The sequence below is a fragment of the Corticium candelabrum genome, chromosome 19 (assembly GCF_963422355.1).
Source record: "Corticium candelabrum chromosome 19, ooCorCand1.1, whole genome shotgun sequence".
In the NCBI taxonomy this organism is placed as follows: Eukaryota; Metazoa; Porifera; class Homoscleromorpha; order Homosclerophorida; family Plakinidae; genus Corticium; species Corticium candelabrum.
The window spans coordinates 6,184,564-6,202,811 of record NC_085103.1 but is presented as its reverse complement, the minus strand read 5'-3'; the positions used below and the strand labels follow the sequence as shown (position 1 = coordinate 6,202,811).

The 18,248-nt window shown below is 38.9% G+C and overlaps 5 protein-coding genes across 6 annotated transcripts; 2 read left to right on the top strand and 3 right to left on the bottom strand.

The window, feature by feature from the left end:
• Nucleotides 1–29: 29 nt before the first annotated feature.
• On the bottom strand, nt 30–4,897 carry LOC134195240 (cyclic AMP-dependent transcription factor ATF-2-like). The gene is made up of 10 exons (XM_062664243.1): nt 4,632–4,897; nt 4,068–4,158; nt 3,896–4,002; nt 3,341–3,373; nt 2,889–3,281; nt 2,511–2,638; nt 2,367–2,441; nt 1,639–1,735; nt 796–952; nt 30–386 (listed from the first exon to the last, which is right to left on the bottom strand). Exons 1-10 carry the CDS (start codon nt 4,680–4,682, stop codon nt 205–207), a joined length of 1,314 nt encoding a protein of 437 aa, XP_062520227.1. The 5' UTR covers nt 4,683–4,897; the 3' UTR covers nt 30–204.
• A 75-nt stretch (nt 4,898–4,972) lies between these two features.
• LOC134195245 (fas apoptotic inhibitory molecule 1-like) lies at nt 4,973–6,974 on the top strand. Its single transcript, XM_062664250.1, has 3 exons — nt 4,973–5,354; nt 6,394–6,443; nt 6,680–6,974. The coding sequence occupies exons 1-3, from the start codon at nt 5,015–5,017 to the stop codon at nt 6,827–6,829; spliced, it is 540 nt and encodes a 179-aa protein (XP_062520234.1). The 5' UTR covers nt 4,973–5,014; the 3' UTR covers nt 6,830–6,974.
• On the bottom strand, nt 6,819–10,417 carry LOC134195237 (CDK5 regulatory subunit-associated protein 3-like). Its single transcript, XM_062664239.1, has 15 exons — nt 10,289–10,417; nt 9,861–9,998; nt 9,657–9,757; nt 9,554–9,602; nt 9,406–9,494; nt 9,176–9,265; nt 8,970–9,106; nt 8,686–8,782; nt 8,554–8,610; nt 8,110–8,323; nt 7,965–8,050; nt 7,648–7,716; nt 7,451–7,587; nt 7,052–7,223; nt 6,819–6,985 (listed from the first exon to the last, which is right to left on the bottom strand). The coding sequence occupies exons 1-15, from the start codon at nt 10,341–10,343 to the stop codon at nt 6,914–6,916; spliced, it is 1,563 nt and encodes a 520-aa protein (XP_062520223.1). The 5' UTR covers nt 10,344–10,417; the 3' UTR covers nt 6,819–6,913.
• On the top strand, nt 10,331–15,643 carry LOC134195238 (transcription factor CP2-like). 2 transcript variants are annotated; one of them, XR_009972350.1, is made up of 17 exons: nt 10,331–10,578; nt 10,815–10,969; nt 11,243–11,310; nt 12,038–12,143; nt 12,250–12,356; nt 12,408–12,545; nt 13,209–13,319; nt 13,381–13,472; nt 13,539–13,650; nt 13,915–14,008; nt 14,099–14,189; nt 14,254–14,303; nt 14,478–14,580; nt 14,637–14,679; nt 15,160–15,211; nt 15,305–15,392; nt 15,488–15,643. XR_009972350.1 is itself a non-coding variant. In XM_062664240.1 (16 exons), exons 1-16 carry the CDS (start codon nt 10,460–10,462, stop codon nt 15,340–15,342), a joined length of 1,479 nt encoding a protein of 492 aa, XP_062520224.1. In that variant the 5' UTR covers nt 10,331–10,459; the 3' UTR covers nt 15,343–15,643. The 2 variants fall into 2 exon arrangements, 1 of the variants encoding a protein (XP_062520224.1); XM_062664240.1 differs by having other exon boundaries at nt 15,305–15,643.
• On the bottom strand, nt 15,431–18,233 carry LOC134195243 (ataxin-7-like protein 3). The gene is made up of 14 exons (XM_062664245.1): nt 18,127–18,233; nt 17,958–18,070; nt 17,531–17,716; nt 17,277–17,347; nt 17,183–17,208; nt 17,069–17,126; nt 16,849–17,004; nt 16,458–16,527; nt 16,272–16,333; nt 16,148–16,208; nt 16,058–16,092; nt 15,745–15,808; nt 15,640–15,686; nt 15,431–15,573 (listed from the first exon to the last, which is right to left on the bottom strand). Exons 1-14 carry the CDS (start codon nt 18,154–18,156, stop codon nt 15,497–15,499), a joined length of 1,056 nt encoding a protein of 351 aa, XP_062520229.1. The 5' UTR covers nt 18,157–18,233; the 3' UTR covers nt 15,431–15,496.
• Between the last annotated feature and the right edge of the window lie 15 nt (nt 18,234–18,248).

Sequence of the window (18,248 nt, the reverse complement as noted above, 5' to 3'; positions counted from 1 at the left end):
AAGTAGAAAGCTAGTATGGCTTCCACAAACACAGTCAAGACAATCAAAATAGAATTACTTAGAAAATTTGCTATGTCAAATGCTGCTGCTTTATATACAGAAGTACAATTTCTTTCTACGAGGCCATGCTCACACAAGTACGAAGCTACTTTGTAAACAGACAAGAAACATAAGTTAATGTGTAACCATCCATTGCAACTTGCCTTAGTTGACTCCTGTTGTCGTGTTGAGTTTTGCCAAATTTAAGAGTTGGTTGTTTGGTCTTGCCATTGTTGCAAGGGCGGTCGTTGCAACTTGCTCTGCATGTTCTTGTTTTGCCCCAGTGGTTATTGGTGTTGAAGACGCCATGTCAGAAGACTTTGTAAACAAGAAAAACGTTTGCTGACCTAAACAGATAATAAAATCATAACATTAACGTACCATGGTACATACTACTCATTGTCAAACAGAAACACAATAATACAATAATCTGTAGTTAAATGTTAGACAAGCGTGGATTATCCTGTTGAAAGGCACTCTAAATGGTCACTTTATTATAAAAGTGAGTGCTCACTGTATGTCCTTCCCACCTGTGTATACAAGCAGCAACCGATCCAATAACAAAACAACAAAATTTGGCAGCGAGTGAACTTTCAGCATGCAAGCAAGAAACATAAGTCCAAAACAAATGACACTGTACCCAATAGAAGCTCACAATAAAATTATGAACCAATTATACTGAGCAAGATCTACTCTTGTTGTAGTGTTTCACAAAACTGAATATTTACGCACAAATTTTAATAAGAGAAACCATACCTGTTGACAAAGTGGTTGTAGCAGGCAAGCCGTCTGTAGATGTAGCTTGCAACTGTTTCATCTGCTCTTGTTGAGCAACTGTGACAGGGCAATCCTTGTGAGCCAGCAGCAACGACTTCAGCTGCGCTACTTCATTTTTCAAAAACAAGACTTCTTGCTAATAGACAAAGATAGCATATAATCAGCAAAATACATTCAAACATGGTATGGGATCTATACATCTACCCCTTATGTCCATCAGCTTGCCTACAGGTTTGATATCTGATCATAATCTATATCCTAATAGTACTCGCTATTCACTGACTCTCCTAAGCTAAGCAATCAGAGGACCACAACTTCAAATTCTCCAGATGATAAAAAAGCATCATTTCATTTGTCATCAAACAGCAAGAGCAACATTTACTGTTACCCACATCAGCCAGTTTAAACCTACGACCAACATCAATTGCTGGAAAAGAAACACAAGTGCATCACCCTTTCTTGCATCACCCTTTCTTGCGTCACCCTTTCTTGCATCACCCTTTCTTGCATCACCCTTTCTTGCATCACCCTTTCTTGTTGCTGATTCATGTGAAAAGACCATAGGTGTACAACAGCACATATACTTCCATTCAAACATACAAGTATGCACAGCAAGACTGATTGTGCTCTTGAGACAGCTTTTAAGCTAAACATATCGAAGCACACTTAGTGTTGTCCTTCTGCTAAGCTAATAGCTTATTCATCGCCTCACATACATGCACTTCAAGCTGTGTAATTTGCTAGATGACCCATCCTGTTTGCTTGCTATCTGTATGCTCTGTATCTGCACATGATGTCAGTTTACAGAATACTATTGCCTACCTGTAACTGAGTGTTCTGTGCAGACATTCCATCAGCCTTTTTCTCCAAACCCACAATCCACTGCTTTCGTTTTTCCCGACAACGAGTTGCTGCAGCTCTGAACAAACACTAGCTCATCAACTTCTACACTACAATCAACTCTATCACACAAATATAAACAAACAAACAAAATGTTTACAACACCTTGATCACACTAGATATTTTAGATGCCACCATAATCTCACTGGCAATGGTCATTGACTAGACATACATTTTAACTAATACTAACTATTCATGTGCTACAAAAGATCACGTCCGTTGATCACAACAATACCACTAACTGAAGCTGTTTTACACGGGAGGGTGTCACCCCGCTTCCACAGCTATGAGTTTTCTGAAAACCACAACAGAAATATTGTCTCAACCACAAATTTAGATGCCATTTTACTTCTAAGTGCGCTACTTGTAAAATCCATTTTTAAAATCGTACACAAAGAGTGACTGTCATTTCACATGACCACAAAGACCATAACACCACTATAATAGTCTGTAATTGTCAAGAGTTAGCATAGATGTTGCTCCTGGTTACACAACATTAACTACAAATGTTGTGTGCCAGGAAAGTGACAAGAAACAACAATTGAGTACTCATAACTTCAAAGCAAGTAAAACAACTTCAGTTTTACTAGAACAGACTTGGCAAACTCTTCCATAAAAGCATACAATAAATAGACATCAATAATACCGACCTGTTCCTCTCCAGAAATCGTTTTCGTTTTGTGTCTGGATCACCATCTTCAGTTCGACTTCGACTTCTTCTTCTCCTGTAGCAACAAGAAAAGGCATTAATTAAATATCCTATGTATTAACTGGATTAGAATAGTAATGCATACCCAGCAGTTTTGTTCACTTCTGTTGGAGAGTACACATTCTCTTGCAATGTATCTTCTCTTGTCTGAGCATGAGCAATAGCCTGAGAGACAATGCTTGGATTCTGAGCAACAAGATTGTGCTTGATTTGCTAAATAGAAATTACAATTAAGGACATAAAAATTTTACATATGATCACAACAAATTCACAAAGCGGACACTAACCATGCAACTGGATCATTATCAAACATAACATAACTAGAACAGTTTATTACTGCAGTGTGTGTGTGTGTGTGTGTGTGTGTGCACGCGTGTGCAGCAACCCATCTGTGCCAAACAAAAAATTACACCTAAAGTAACAAATTGATTGACAGTCACGGATTCAAGAAATTTATGCATACTTGTTTTAGATCAAATTTTCCATTAATTGCTGCAACTTTGGAACTATTTGCAAGACTGAGACCAATAGGTACAGACGCCACAGGAAAGTCAGCAGTAGGATTGGCTAGTCCTGTAGGTGGTGCTACAGGAATAACAACAGTTCCAACAGAGGAAGCAATGCCGCTGACAGGTAACGAAGGTGATGATTTTGACGAAGGCAAAACAGTTTTAGAAGGCAAACCCACAGCTTGAAGAAGCATTTGAGAAGTTTCAGATGAGTTAAGAGTTTTCACTGTTGTCATTACAGGTTTCTCGATAGATGAAGTTCCAACAGAAGTCCCAATACTTTCTCGATCACGATCTGCCACAGGCTGTGTAACCTGATATACTGGCTGTGAAACAGACTGACTTGTCTACAAAGACACACACTCAACTCCAAAAACAGCAATAAACAGAACAAACACGTTGAAACCTGGGAATTCTTCAAAGCTGCTTCCCTGAAACCCTGCAACAATACATAATCACATACAATAAATATCCTTCCAATACAACAATCGACTCATTGCTTCAGCATGTACTTGTAACTAGAATACAACTGCATGATGTCATGCCCAACACAATATAACTTAAAAAATTCAAACATACTGAATTAACCTCACTGATAAATTGCAAAAGGGGAATCTATCATACAACAGTCACAATAACCCACAAAAGGTGAGATAATCGCTTTTATTTATTGTCACTTCCAACTGTCTACTGTCACACAAGCTGACAAATTCATACATAAATAAATTCCACCTACAACTGCATCAAAAGTCAACACACAGAATTTGAAAGCAACAGGAAAGGCATAATCAATGTATATTATCTACATCATATCTCATTTACTTCGTAACACAGAAGACCAAACACATTGACAGCCCTTTAAACATTTCACTAACTATTATAATATTCATTACCTTGCAACTAATATATCACAATCTGAAGTATCAAACGTGCACTTTTCATGCCATAGACTGCAGCTCACCACATCAAACGGATTCGATGGCTTTGGCAATTCATCTCCTTTTAGAGCCTCAAACAAGCCCGTCTCATCTCCCAGCTTTAGGAAACGTGTTGGAGTTGGCGTTTGATCTAATGCAGAAAAGAACAATCTACATCACTACAATTAACATGCAGCTAACACAAGTTACACTTACCAACAAGAAAGGAGTCTGCTCTTCCCGGAAACTTGATGTCCAAAGTATGATGCTGTTCATGCACAATCAAATGGTCATTGTTGCTAAATCGCTGAGGAAAGACAGATGCCATAAAGCGTGTCAAGCAAGATACAAAATTGCGTAACAGGATGGATGATGTCATGCACTGTAATAAGCACAAGTACACTGATGTCAGCGTTACAACACCTTTTGCTATCAACACACCAACTTACAAGCGCTCACAAAATTATCCTCAACTGCTACTCTTACTATACTCTACACGCTCTACCCGTCAGCGGTCAGATCATCTTGTGAGTATAATAGCTAGACTAGTCGTTTAGGTTAGTCGACAGCGGAGCGCGTACATAGCTGTAGATTGCTACAACTGTAGCTGCTAACGTCATGCAGCAAAATGGTCGTTCTCTAGCAATTTCCAATCACGATTTAAGTGCTACATATCTTGTCGTCACATTACATCACATACACGTACATCACACAACTGACAATGTATTTTGCCCACTGAAAGCAATGTTTTCGATTCGTGGCATAGCGTACTGTACTGACCTGATTACAACCACCAAAGTTACAAGCAAACGGCTTCTCTTCTTCATCCATTTCTCGTTGAAAGTTCCGCTACTAGCAAGTCTGTCGGTTGTGTTGCAACTCAGATTCGCTTCTTCCTCAAATTTGAAAGTATAAATCTTTGAACTCAATGACGACCTTACAAAATGAGAATGATTCAAAAGACACGGGTAAAGCAAAAACGGTGTCACGGCAGTCTGTGCGTGCGGTCGAGGGAAACAAAATGGCGTCGCTTGGTAATGACGTAATTTTCTTGGTCCCCAATGATGTCATTATCTATCTAACCACGTGACTCGTGAGTCCATCCTATAGGTCGATTTGCTACTCTCTACGCATTCTCAACGCCTCGTCACGTGCCCATATTCATGGCAGATCCAGGAGATTTCTCGGCAGAGTGGACGTTTTCTTTGTCAGATGGTCATCACAGAGTGCAGTTCCGACATGGAACTACGTCAGGGAAGCGAGTAGTTGTTGTGGATGGAGAAGTGATTGTACGTAAAAACTGGATGTTTCAACTCGTTGGCAAAGAAAGATTTGATGTGAGCGGCACAAAGGCGTGCATTCACATTGATCCGAAGGGCATGTCTTATGAATATTGGTTGGAAATTGGAGGAAAGTCATTAGAGAAATTCATTGAGCAAAGAAGAAAGTCGTGCAAAACATGGATACCAACTGTTAAGGGCAATTATCATCGAGTTGTATTGGGTCAGTTGACATAAATACGTTTGGAAGTCATTGCAAAACGAGAATTTTATAAATCAGTACATTTCTCAGAGAACTGAGGCCCGTCGAGCCTCTTCCGGGCTGGAAGAGGGGCATGCTCTTCCAACCCGCAGCAGAGTTGGTAGAGTTGGCTTTTCCAACCATAGCGGCAGAGCTATACAGTAGAAGTTGGAAGAGAGGCGTGCGCATGGAGCCTCTTCTGGAAGAGACCAATCAAACGTGCTCCTTGTTTAGCTAGTTAACAGACTAGCTCAAATATATGATAGCATGCTATGAGCTGACAATAGATAAACAATTAATTATTTAGGATTGGTAGAAGACAGAAGACGAAAGGGGTGTAATTATATCAGTGTAATGTGGTGAGCGACAACCAGCATGTGTTGCAAATTAAGACAGTGAGGAAGATCTCAATCATGTGTTCAAAGTTGAGTGAAATGTTTAGTGTTTACTCTCATGCAGCATTTGACAAGAAATAATTGACTTGTATTGCGGTCTCATCAGTTTATTGAGTGAGCATAGTCACATTAGTGCTGTCTAGTATTTTGTTTATATTATCACGATTCCTCTTCTAACTCTGTTTCAATATGATTGTCAATTTGAAAACCAAAGTCATTTGTATCAATTTACAGACTTGCTGATTTGTGGTGTACACGTACCACTGGTAAGTGAAAGTAGTACCTCAAATGAGTGAATGTGCATGATAGAGGTACATGATGGCAATTCGGCACATAAAGTTAATTAATTAAGCAAATTTGATGAGTAAATGCCTCTGTAATTTAATTAATTCGGTTATTCTGTAATGACTACTTCCCAACAACTCCTGAACAGGTCATTTGTTATGCTTACTCTAACAATTATTTCTATTATATTATTGTGGTATGCATAATGTGCAAATCAGCTGTTTGACTGTCTTTGTTGTATGTAATGATCGGTAATATTATGGCTGACACGCTGATGTTTTAATTAATAAGATACATTGTAAATTTAATTTTGTGTTCAATGTGTTTCTTGCTCTGTGCAGAAAAAGACACCATGGATGTATATGTGGACGGGGAGAAAGTAGAAACCGCAGTGAGTGAAGACAATTAGCGGTTCACTGTTTACTGCACATGCCCACGCGCGCGCGCACACACGCACACACACACACACACACACACACACACACACACACACACACACACAAATAGACAAACAGACAAACACACACCACAAATTAGTAGTCCGTGATAATTATGAGTCAGCTACTAAATTATGACTGTAAGCTGCTCTTAATCAATCATGGTTCAAATCCAACTCTCTATCTTTAGGGTGAATTTGTTGATGATGGAACAGAAACCCATTTCACTGTAGATGGCGTGGCTTGCTACATAGCAGCCGTAAGCTCAGGAAACCGACGTGAGGGCATCGTCCACTCTCTCATTGTTAATGAACAAGAAGTCGCAGAAGTTGAAGAATAGAAAAGACCATTTACTTTTATTACTCTCAGACTTTATGTAAATAGCAATGTATTATTGGCAATCGGCAGACTGTCAGGTGTTCTGTTATATGCTGTTGATTTCCCCCATGATATTAACAATACGATTGTCGTATCGTTTGGAAATAGACTGAGACACCTGCATAGTGGCCAAAAGACAGCACATTAAGAATTTGCCCGACAACAAGTGATGTCCTGTTCTTACTTGCTCTTGTAGTTGCTTAGTTCTTTCTACAAGTTTCTCCAATTGCGGCTCCATCTCCCTCTGCTGTTGTAAAGCAGTGGATCTTCTTTCTTGAGCACTGAGAGCGGCACGTTCCATTTTATCAGCAAGGTGCAATTGTTGCTGAAGGGAGTCAGCTAATCGTTCCACATACCTACGCACATCGAAAGTGTTAAGACTTATCACCAGATGTGTTGCTGGAGTTATTTAGGCCATGTCATGTAAATTTTTCCAACAGACACCACATCATATAGCATGACAGACTAATGAGAGAGCTAGGTAACCATGGATGTGGTTAGTGTACTTCTTATGCATGGCCATCATGAGCATTTGGCATTACAAACTTCTACTGTCCATAGCAACCATGCAGTGTTTGTTTACCGTGGTGATCGTTTGATCATGAAGAGATGATGCATCCGTTGTGATGTGAGCTCCATAAGCAAGTGTGTTACATGAGACTGCATGTCAGAAATTAATTTCTGTGACTGCATTTGGAGTAGCTGAGGAGCTGATTGGAACTGCACAAGCAACCATTAGCTGTTCTAATTTAACCATAAACTATAGCAGAAACAAAATACCTGATTGACAGACACAATGTCAGGCTCACTCTTCAGTTCTACTAGTCGCTGTGCAAAGAAAGATTCCAACTGCACACAACAACCAACTGTCAGACAACACAGACACAATGTGTGTGTGTGTGTGTGTGTGTGTGTGTGTGTGTGTGTGTGTGTGTGTGTGTGTGTATGTGTGTGTGTGTGGTTGCATATTTTTGTCTAGTGAGAACATGGGTGTGCACTGTCACACGAATTCCAATAATCGTAACAGCATCACTTACACGCCATATGGTAGATTAGGACACGTTTACAAGTAACAATTTACACGCATAATACCATACCTCTAGTAGTTCATCAATCAACTCATTTCTTGTCTGTGTGTTGCTCAAGACTGTCTCTGCTTCCTCACCACTCACTATGACTCCCTCTTAATACCAACACTCAACATTCACCAATCTGTGCAAGCATTCAAGCTATCAGCACAACCTTCATGTCCAGTACTTTCAACTGTGATTTCAATGTCTTGCTGTTCGATATCTCCAGTTGTTCCCCAGTCAATGTCAATAGCATCTTCGGTCTCTCTAAAATCTATTTCATCAGTCACGGTGTCACTTGTAGTTGCACGTGCTGCCACACTGGAATCCATGCCAGAAGAGGGTAGACTACCATCAGAAGGGTTTGTGCCACCTCTCCAATCAACCTACACAGTTGATTGTATTATTTGTATGTTAGAAAAGTCAGGTTCCTCAGTCTGTAAGATGCAATACAGAAGAAATAGACAGATATACAGGCAAACTACTCAACTGAAATGATCATGCTAGTTAAATATGGACAAGCATCACTGACTAATACACAACGTAATGGCATCCTCAAGACTAGCAGCAAAAACAAAATGACAAACAGCAATGTAGAATTTACACCAATCTTTACTTGAAATTCCAAATCTTCTTTGTCTGGACCAACTTCTTCTTTCACATCAACAATAACCTGCAGAATATATTGTAAATGTGACATTGCATTGCTTGTTCATTTCATAATCAACATCAAGTCATATACCGTCACCTTGTCTGGAGCAGTACCACTGCGATATTGATAAACTGTAGCATTACCATGTTCTTGAATAAGACAAATCATTGGCAACATTCTTTGCTGATCAGCACTGCATAATCACAATTAATTAATAAAAGACAATGGCATGTGCATCCAAAACACTTAAGTATATACCGACCGACTGCATAACAGATGACAGACAAGCACACAAATATAAACAGACGACATAAGGATATTATGCACAGCAATGTGACTGCTACAATAGCTGCAGCGTACTATACTGGCAGCACACTAACCTTTGTGCGACAAACCCTACAAATGATGTGTAATATTCCACACATTTTTCTAAATGCCCAATAGCCTCACACACTGTGTTGTAAAAAGGGGGCAGCTCCCTCACAAGCATCTTCAGCTCACTGTGTACATCTACCCCCTGATAATAACAAACATAACAATCATATACGACCCATCATTTCTAGGACATTGACAGACGTTACAAAACCTGAATTTTCAAATCTTGACACATTGCACAATATTTGTTCCGGAAGTTTGTAGCACTTGCTACATGCTCGGACTCCTTCTTACTACATTCCTGAAAACAATTTGTACACTTTTTCATTTCTACAATTAACAAACATCAAACAGTAGAACAGACCAATAGAGAACTACGCAGTGAGACAATAATTTAACAATGACAACAGCCAATCATGAAATACTGTTATAAATACACACTCTTTGCGTTTGTTGACATTTCCCTATTTGCCTTTTGATTGCCGGAATTTCATAGTTAACGTAGCGCATCAAAAAACTTGCACAGTCAGCTTCAACACAAACACATACATTCACCATTTCAAAGCAGAACACTACCACTGTAACTCACGAAGATAAATGGAATCCTTCTCAAACAGTCTAACGACTTCTTGCCAATTCTGCAATACAAAATGATAAAAAAACAAATGTTAGTGTTTTACAGCCATTTGTACTTTCATCACTTGCGATGAATATTGACCCATAAAGTTCTTTGTTTCAACTTCAGACACTTTCAGCAATTCAACAATATCCAAACAATGAAAATAAGTAATATCTGCATTACAACAAATCATCACAAAAGTACATCAATTTCTCTGCCATTAGCCTAGTAGCCTATATCTTCAGCTATTTACATGAACTCATAACCGTAATCTCACATTCAACATCAGGCAACTTGTTGACATGTTCCACAAGAGCATTAGGCATGCTTTTCGTTGCCTCCCTCAACTTCTCGTGAATTGATTTTGCTTCAACTTGCCATCCAGTTTGACAATGACGTCGATCAATCAACCAATCTTTAATTAAAGCAAATAGACATAATGAAATCAACCTAAAGTATGTACTTGTGCAAACAGTCTCCTCCCACACCCATGCAATACAATTTCTTGTATGTGATATCTGCATCTGGTTTAGAGAAAGCCATTTCCAACAAACTCATTTCCAAAAAGTTACTAATTAATTAACTAAGCGTCATATTTAATTATTTTAGTGTCTTGCAGTTTCAAACCCTACAATTTAATTGTCATTCCTTCTAATGATCACGTGATCACACGTATATTTATATTATATTTATTAATTAACTCACCTAGTAGTTTGTTGTAATGAATATCAATAGGCATAAGGCGAACGCTCGAATTCATCGTCTACGAACACACATACACTCAACTCCCCCTAATCTGGAACTTCCTTTACAAACCTCCACCCGTCAGACGACTGCGCATGCGTATGACAGCCGCTAACCTACGCAGAGTTTTTTATGGCTAGTGGCTGGACGCTTGAAGATTTGGATGAAGCAACCCTTGCAGCTGAATTGTCAAACATGGCTGGGCTAAACAACGAGCTTGTCAACACTCCTACAACTGCATACAACATGAGGTTAGACAAGGCGACAGCCGGCCAGTTGCGACCGGATAAACGCCGCTAGACCTGGATTTTTCTGGAAATGCACAAACTAGAATCTGCAAAGACGTCATAGTTTGATGTCAATCGTTGCAATTGCGTGCGCGTTGTGTGCAGTGTATGTTATCTACCTATTTCGTATGTGACGAACTGGGGAAGCTTGGCATTACAATGTCATTGTCGTACAACATGATGCGTCTCTTGTTTTGCAGCGACGTGCTCTCGCTCGACATGTTCAAGTCTGATGCTGTCTACCAAGCCGCTATGGATCTGTCGTCTCCCTCATCCGGTCTGCAGTTCATTCTCTGCGCTGCTACATCGCCAGCCCAACGAGCAGGAGAGGAGACGCTCACAAACATCAATAGAGGTACTTTACTGCTGTGTAGTTGTGCTAGTAGGCCTGGCCTCACTGATATCGCGCATCATCTGCTCTGCTAGAGTAGGTGCTGTGCTTCTTGAGTGTTTAGTGTATTTTCCTGCGCGTATTCCCACTATGGTAATAGACGTAGTGTCAATGTTGATACTACTGAGATTTTAGTTAATTAGATGACGGGGATTCCGATGCTCTGTGTTCTGTCTGTCTCGTTTCTTCTGTTGTATTGCATGTATTCGCAGTAATGTGATTGATTGTCGGTTGTAGGTCAAGGTTATGAGCTGAAGATGAAAGGGACCGGAAATAGACAACAACTGGAGGGACAAGTTGTGAAGGTATTTTTGCCTCCTGTCATCCACTTGTTTTAATTGTTTGTTCATCAGTTCATCCACTCCTTTTTCTGTTCATGACTTTATCTCTTTTTAATTTTCTCTGTGCTAGGCACTATCGCCCTCTTTCTATCCCTTTCCTAAACGTCATAATTGACTTGCATCTTTTAGTCGGTTTGTTTGTTTGTTTGTTGTATGTCTTGTTTCCTGTCTGACTTTCTGTATTTTCTTGATGTTTTACATCTCGCCCTCTAGCTATTCTGTTGCTCTTTTAGTCTGCTAGTTGATCATGAATCTGTTCACTCTTTTTCATCTCTCGTCTTTGTCTATTTTTGAATGGGATACAGTATATTAACTTATAGTTGTAGGAGCAAGGAATACTGGGGTACAGAATAGATATAATGATGAAAGATAGTTTGGTCTCCCAGAATTATCCTTACTCCTTGATCTGTATCAAAATTGCAGTATTTGTGGATCTTTGTAGATTTTTAGATATATGAACAACTCTTGCCACAATAAATTTTGTCTCTGTTATTGAGTTTCTATATTCTTGGATTGAGTAGTCAGCATATCTAGTTGTCATCACTATCAGTATTTCCTATCCATCATATCTATTATTTTTGCAATCTAGCTAATGTGATAAATCATAATACTAATGATGCGCTGTAATCAATGTGCACGTGTCTGTGGTTTCTCTTGGTGTTTACTTGTAATATTTCATGATTTTGAGCAGACAGTGCTGAAGATCTGTTTTCATGAGAGAAGATATCAAAGCTCGGAAAGAGAACAGTGGGACATATGGAGACATGACCATCCAGGAGAAAGAGCTCTTGATGTAGGTCAGTAACTTTCTGTAAATGTGAGAGTGTGCATGCAAGCCCCCCCCCCACACACACACACACACACACCATGCTGGCTATTTTTGCATTCATTTTATGTTTTTAGACTATGCCAGTTGTTTTAATGTTACAAACATGGAATGTGATCCTATGGTGACAAGTGCTGCTGTCATCACTTGGGAACCCATCAGGGATGCAAGCGTTTTCTTTAAGGTACAATGAATCGTCTGACTATATGGGCATCCATGACATGCCAGTGTTTAGGTTGGTTGTCTAAGCACTGAATTTGCAGCACGTAAGCACGGGGGAGAGAAAGGAGTTCCTTTTAGGCTACAAGTTGATACATTCAATGCTTGTGATGATCACATTCATTCTGCTGGATGTCAAGTCAAAGTATTCAAGGTGAGAAGCACACATGATTATATGCTGCACGTGGAAGTGCAGTTGAGAGTGTTTGAAAGAGATACTTGTGAGCTAGTTCTGACAAGTCTCGTTTACACTAGAGCATTAGAACAGTTTCAAACCGGCTTCAAGTCGGTTTCTTCTAAATCAGTTCAAGTGTAAATGCTGTAGAAAGGATTTGACTCCAACAAACTTGAAACCTGTTCAACTAAGCCTTCTTGGGAGGCAATTACTTCAGAATATGACTGACAAGGGATATAAAGAGACTGGAAGCAGTGCAGGCGAAATATCAAAAATCTCTTTACAAAAGTATCTTGTAAAGGGGTAAAAGATCACAACCCTTTGATGTAAACACTTCGTGAAGTAGACCACTCACTGCTAGTGCATGCCATTATTCCGCATATGTAAATACAGACTCTTGGGTTTTGTCAGAAACCAGTTTAGCGGAAAAGTGTAAACAGTGCAGTTAATTAATGGTTTTTAATACGGTTTTGATGCAGAACTGGTTCTGGTATAAATGAGGCTACACTTTTCTACTTTGGATGGTTATCAACATTTCTCTATTTTTGTTTCTGCAGTGTACATAATAGCTCAACTTTATTGTCTTACTTTGTACTCTCTCAGTTGTCAGCATGTGCATAGTATTGTTTTGTATTATTATAGGACAAGGGAGCAGATAGGAAGAACAAGATGGACGTCCTGAGATTAGAGAAACGCTCACAACACGATGCAAGTCAATTTCAACCTTCGTTTGACTTCACTGTTCTTACAGAAGTAATCACTAAATCTGAATGAATGAATTTAAATGGGAAATCAATTAGTCTTGTTGTTATAGCAACCATTAGATTCATGCACTGCTTCACAGTCATCAAATATTCTAGCAGTTGTAAAGACAGAACCCGGCTCTTATGATTCGTACTCTTCAAGGTATAAGAGTGATCTAGTTACATTGCAGTAAAAGTATTAATGGCATGAGTAACAATTTATTTTTAGCTCGAGTGCTATTAGTACACCTCAACCGCAACTCAGAGGAGGGCCAAGTCTCTCATCACTAACTACACCAGAGTTTTATCATAAGCTCAACTTAGCTGCGTTTGAGAATGCAGTGCGTTTCTTTATGTGTTCTTCATTGGCTTGTCATGTATTTTAGTGTAATTTCATTACGCAGTTGTTTTATGCATCTCTACCTTTCTATAGACATCTAGTGCGTAATGTGGTTGCTTGCTTTCTTTCATTAGCCTATTGACTACTGTTTAACATTACTATCCTACTGGCTGTTGTTCTAACAAATTACTATGCCTGCTTATGTGAATACTCTTTGTGGTAGTGTATTCTGTTGTAATACAAGACATTGTAGTGTGTTGTTTAGAGGCTTCTTCCTGAAAGTACACGTGAGGAAGTGAGGTCATGGCTTGAAGCGAATCATTTTGGACCTTTTCTTGCAGTTTTAGGGAATTTTACAGGTACCGTATGTAATGACTGTTGATTAATTAATTAAACTGAATTGCAGTAAAGATAAGCATGTACTTATTGTAGATATGCATGTGTGATAGGTGCTGATATTCTTCGTTTGACTCGTGATGAAATGATACAGATACTGGGACCTGCAGAAGGCATTCGTTTAGACAATGCCTTACAACTCAGGTGAGTATATAGACAATTTGAATTTTCATGTTTGATAATTGATGTCAGTGTGGCGTCTTGATAGAGCGATGAGACCTCGCTGCGTCATCTACGTGTCAGTGGAAGGAGATCAAGGTATGTTTCTGATCTTAGTTAAGTAAGGCCACTGGTAGGAAAGGAGATATGTGTCTCAACATGTGAATGTTGTTTCCTGGTGTATGGACAATATGAAATGTTGCATGACAAACACATTACAGTTAATGCAGTATATGTTTACACAGTTTGTGAGTATTTTTTGTTTATGTGTAGTGTATCAAGCTGTCTATCTGGAGTCACTGTCTCTTATCGAATTACTTAGGAAATTTGCAGAAAAGTTGAACATTGTATCAGAACAAATATCTGCTCTTCATAGGTCATCATACATGCCATGCAACTTCATTATTTCATAATGGATTTATTCTTGTGTAGAATTGTTGGACCATCAGGAATTCCAGTTGCAGTTGACAATGAGGTAGATGTATGATTGCATGCATGAACACAACACACTTCATTGACAATGTAATTATGTTAGGTATCACCATTTATTACAGTACCCTACATTACACATGATAATTTCTTTGCTTGGACATGCTTTCAACAGTAATTTCTTGATGTATTTCTTTTAATTCATTAAGCTCTGGGTTTGGGAGATCAGTCACTTCAGAACTGTTGTGTTTCAATTAGGCAGGCCAACGCATCACAGACGTACCATCGTACAACTTGTTTGTGAGTGCATGTAATATGTATATGTTGTGCACAAATCACAGATTGGGACAATCCATGGATTGCCTGTACATAACCCTAACCCGTAATCCTCAAATTACCCATCCATGGTTTGTCCATATCCATGCTTTGCACATGACATATACACAATACGTGTACTATGAAATTATAGTGATATTCTACAGCGATGAACATACCACTACTTGTTCTAAACACAATTTCCTTTCAGATGGTGCAGACGTTTGTGAGCGACATGACATTCCAGCTGCAAGTAATTAGAGGTCAGTTGTTGTATTTGAGGTGACTTCAATCGTCAGTCGTGGCCAAACTGTAATGGTAGATCATAACTTATGCATTTTGTTGTATTTTTCCAGATGAAAGCAGTAACACCTGCAGGCTGGTAATGAAGTAGTTGATAGCAACTAGTCAGCATTTTTATAACAATGATTTCAACATTTTGAAGTGAGAACACTTAGTGTTATATCCCTGTTCTAAGCTGTTCTGACTGTACAGTACAATACATCCATAATGTATTCCTTTCTAATGTTGTGTATTAGAAGTCTCTGTTATCTTCGTCTACTTCGTTTCCGAGATGAATACTTTGACCGGCTTGCTTTCCGTGGGACAATGCGTACTGGTGGAACTAAACACGTACAATCAATATGTATAGTTTCAGTAACGTTATTGGTTAATAGATATTGATATTAACTGTGTGGGCATTTAGTTTGCTGGAGAAGTTCATCTTTCCATTTGGCACTAGAAACATGGATCAGCAACAGCTGGTCATATGAATACTGATTTTACTCCATTAAACCTTGTAGTTGTGCTAGGACTGTGACCATCATTTGAATTTGAATCTCTACTGCCATCAATGACATCTGGAAGGTACAAGTCAACACAATGTGAAAATGATTAGTTACACTCACTCCCTGCCAGTTCTGTTGTATTTTACGTGTATGTCATCTGTTACGCTGCATGCATATCTCCCTGGCTGGCTGGCTGGCTGCATGGCCTACCCATTTTCACCCCTCCTGCTTTCCGATCTGTAGTTCAGGCTTCCGTCAAACATTATACTAATGATGCAGCACCAAACATCATGCTGATGATGTACCATTCTAACAGCTCACCTATGTCCAATTCTGTTTCTAATGGAACTCTCAACCTGTACATGAAAAATATCTTCTAATCATCAAAAACTACCAACTGTTGCTGCTTACCCTTCGCCATAAGACTCAATGCTCACAGATTGAAAATCTGGTACTTCGTTTGTCGTTTCATCTAAGATGTTCAGTATGCTATATGTACATGTTGTACAGTCAACAAAGGTATGTTTGTATTCACCAATAAACTGCATCCACACAGCTTTCCTTTCATCATCTGTATGGTCACTGCAAGGATGTCGACTAGAATGTTAAGACACCATAGAATACACATCACACGTGTAATGACACATGCAAACATACAAAATCACACATTTCAATTAATTTTATAATAATTATTCATTTATCAAGAGCATCAACTCATTACTTGGTGCACATCTTGCTGTTTTGCTCACTTAACACTCCACATGACTCACTGAGTATTGCCTTTCTCTTTGCTATAAAAGAAGATACAAGAACAACCAATCATACTAATGGCTAAGTAATTAATTAATTAACATAATTTGTGAGTACCATATAAACTATAATAGTAGTCTTGTGCCTCCCAACAAAAAATGCTTATTAGTTATACATTTGAGATTTGAGGAATGCATCAGTTCGCATTAGTAACGCTAAACCATTAACTATACTTTATTGTAAACTGTCAATAAAATAGTCACTGTGAACAAAGTATCCAGCAATCCATATATCTTCTATGCTGTGCAGAGGCACACTAAACAGCTTATGGTATTATCCTTCTACGTTCGTATTCAACATACCAACAGGCAATGACATAAATGGTTGAATGCCTGGCAGCAACTCAACAGCCCATTTGTCTGGAGAGTCTGCGTGTTGCCTCTCATCATTGCTCTTCTGACTAGAATTACCACACGGACTTCGTGACTGACGAGGTGACAACACCAGAAGAGGAAGAGCTAACACATCAGTCAACAATATTGTGCCATGACACTGAGAGCTAGAAATAATCAGTGTACACACAAGGTGTAGTCTTTGATTGTTTAGTTCGGCTAATTAAACGAGGAGATCCATTGGCCACCTGTAAAGCAGACAAGCATATATCTCAACATTCATATGATACAGTTAAGGTCCTACTTTTTGCGATTTCATCTTCCTTTGATCTGTAATGCAAACACATCATGACTAAAAGATCGCTGTGTTGCTTACTAAAGTTATAATAGAAAGCTACTTTGTCTGATGTTCCACTCATCTCCATCATCATCCTCTCCACTTGCAGCATCTTTATCTGTATACGGAACCCTAACACATTAAAATCAAACACATGTATACAACGCACGTATACCCTACTGCATGTGCAAATGAAATGAATAGACAAACACACAAATAGAGATCTGTACCAGAGAAGAACAAACAGACAACAGTAAATCTACACTAGAGACAGTCATTCAATTAAGAAAACCAATCTTCCTAGTCTGTTCTTACCGTCTTCTGGCCAGTCGACTGCTGTTTCTACCCATTCCCATGCACTTCTCCAAATGAGGTGCAAACCTTGATACAGCAATGACTCGTTCACAGTTGGGACACGTACAATCTACTGATTTCTTGAGTGGTGGATGCCCAAACACATCCTTCCCAATCTCATCGACGACAACCTCATGATCAGACAACCTAACAACAAAATAATCAAGTTGTTCGTGTTACTAACTTTACTTATTTTATTTAATCCAAAAATAATAATAATAAATTTATTTAACAACATTAGTCACTTGCTAAGACCTTCCTTAGCATAAAGAATGTCTAATTTTTGTTACAATATAAATTTCTGAATTCTTGTTACTACGAAAATTTCTTGTTGCCATGAAAATGTTCTTAGTAAGAAAATACAATTTTCAAAAAAACTAAAACTGACTCGCTGTCTGACAGCCACTGATAATATCCACACACAAGAGCTTTGTAAATCTCTGCACATGATGTCACGATGACGTCATCCACCATATCATTGATAGTAACTTCCAATTGTTCCTGCTCAGTAAGAACGGTTACTATTGAAAACCTGATGTGATCCCGTTTCAAGTCACATGAAATTTCTTCTCTTCCCTGCGATCCATAGGACGCAGCTTACAAGTCTAGGGCGCTAAATAACCAGGCTATTGCCATCAATGAAGCTATGCAAATTTCTGTCCCCGTATAATCACAATAT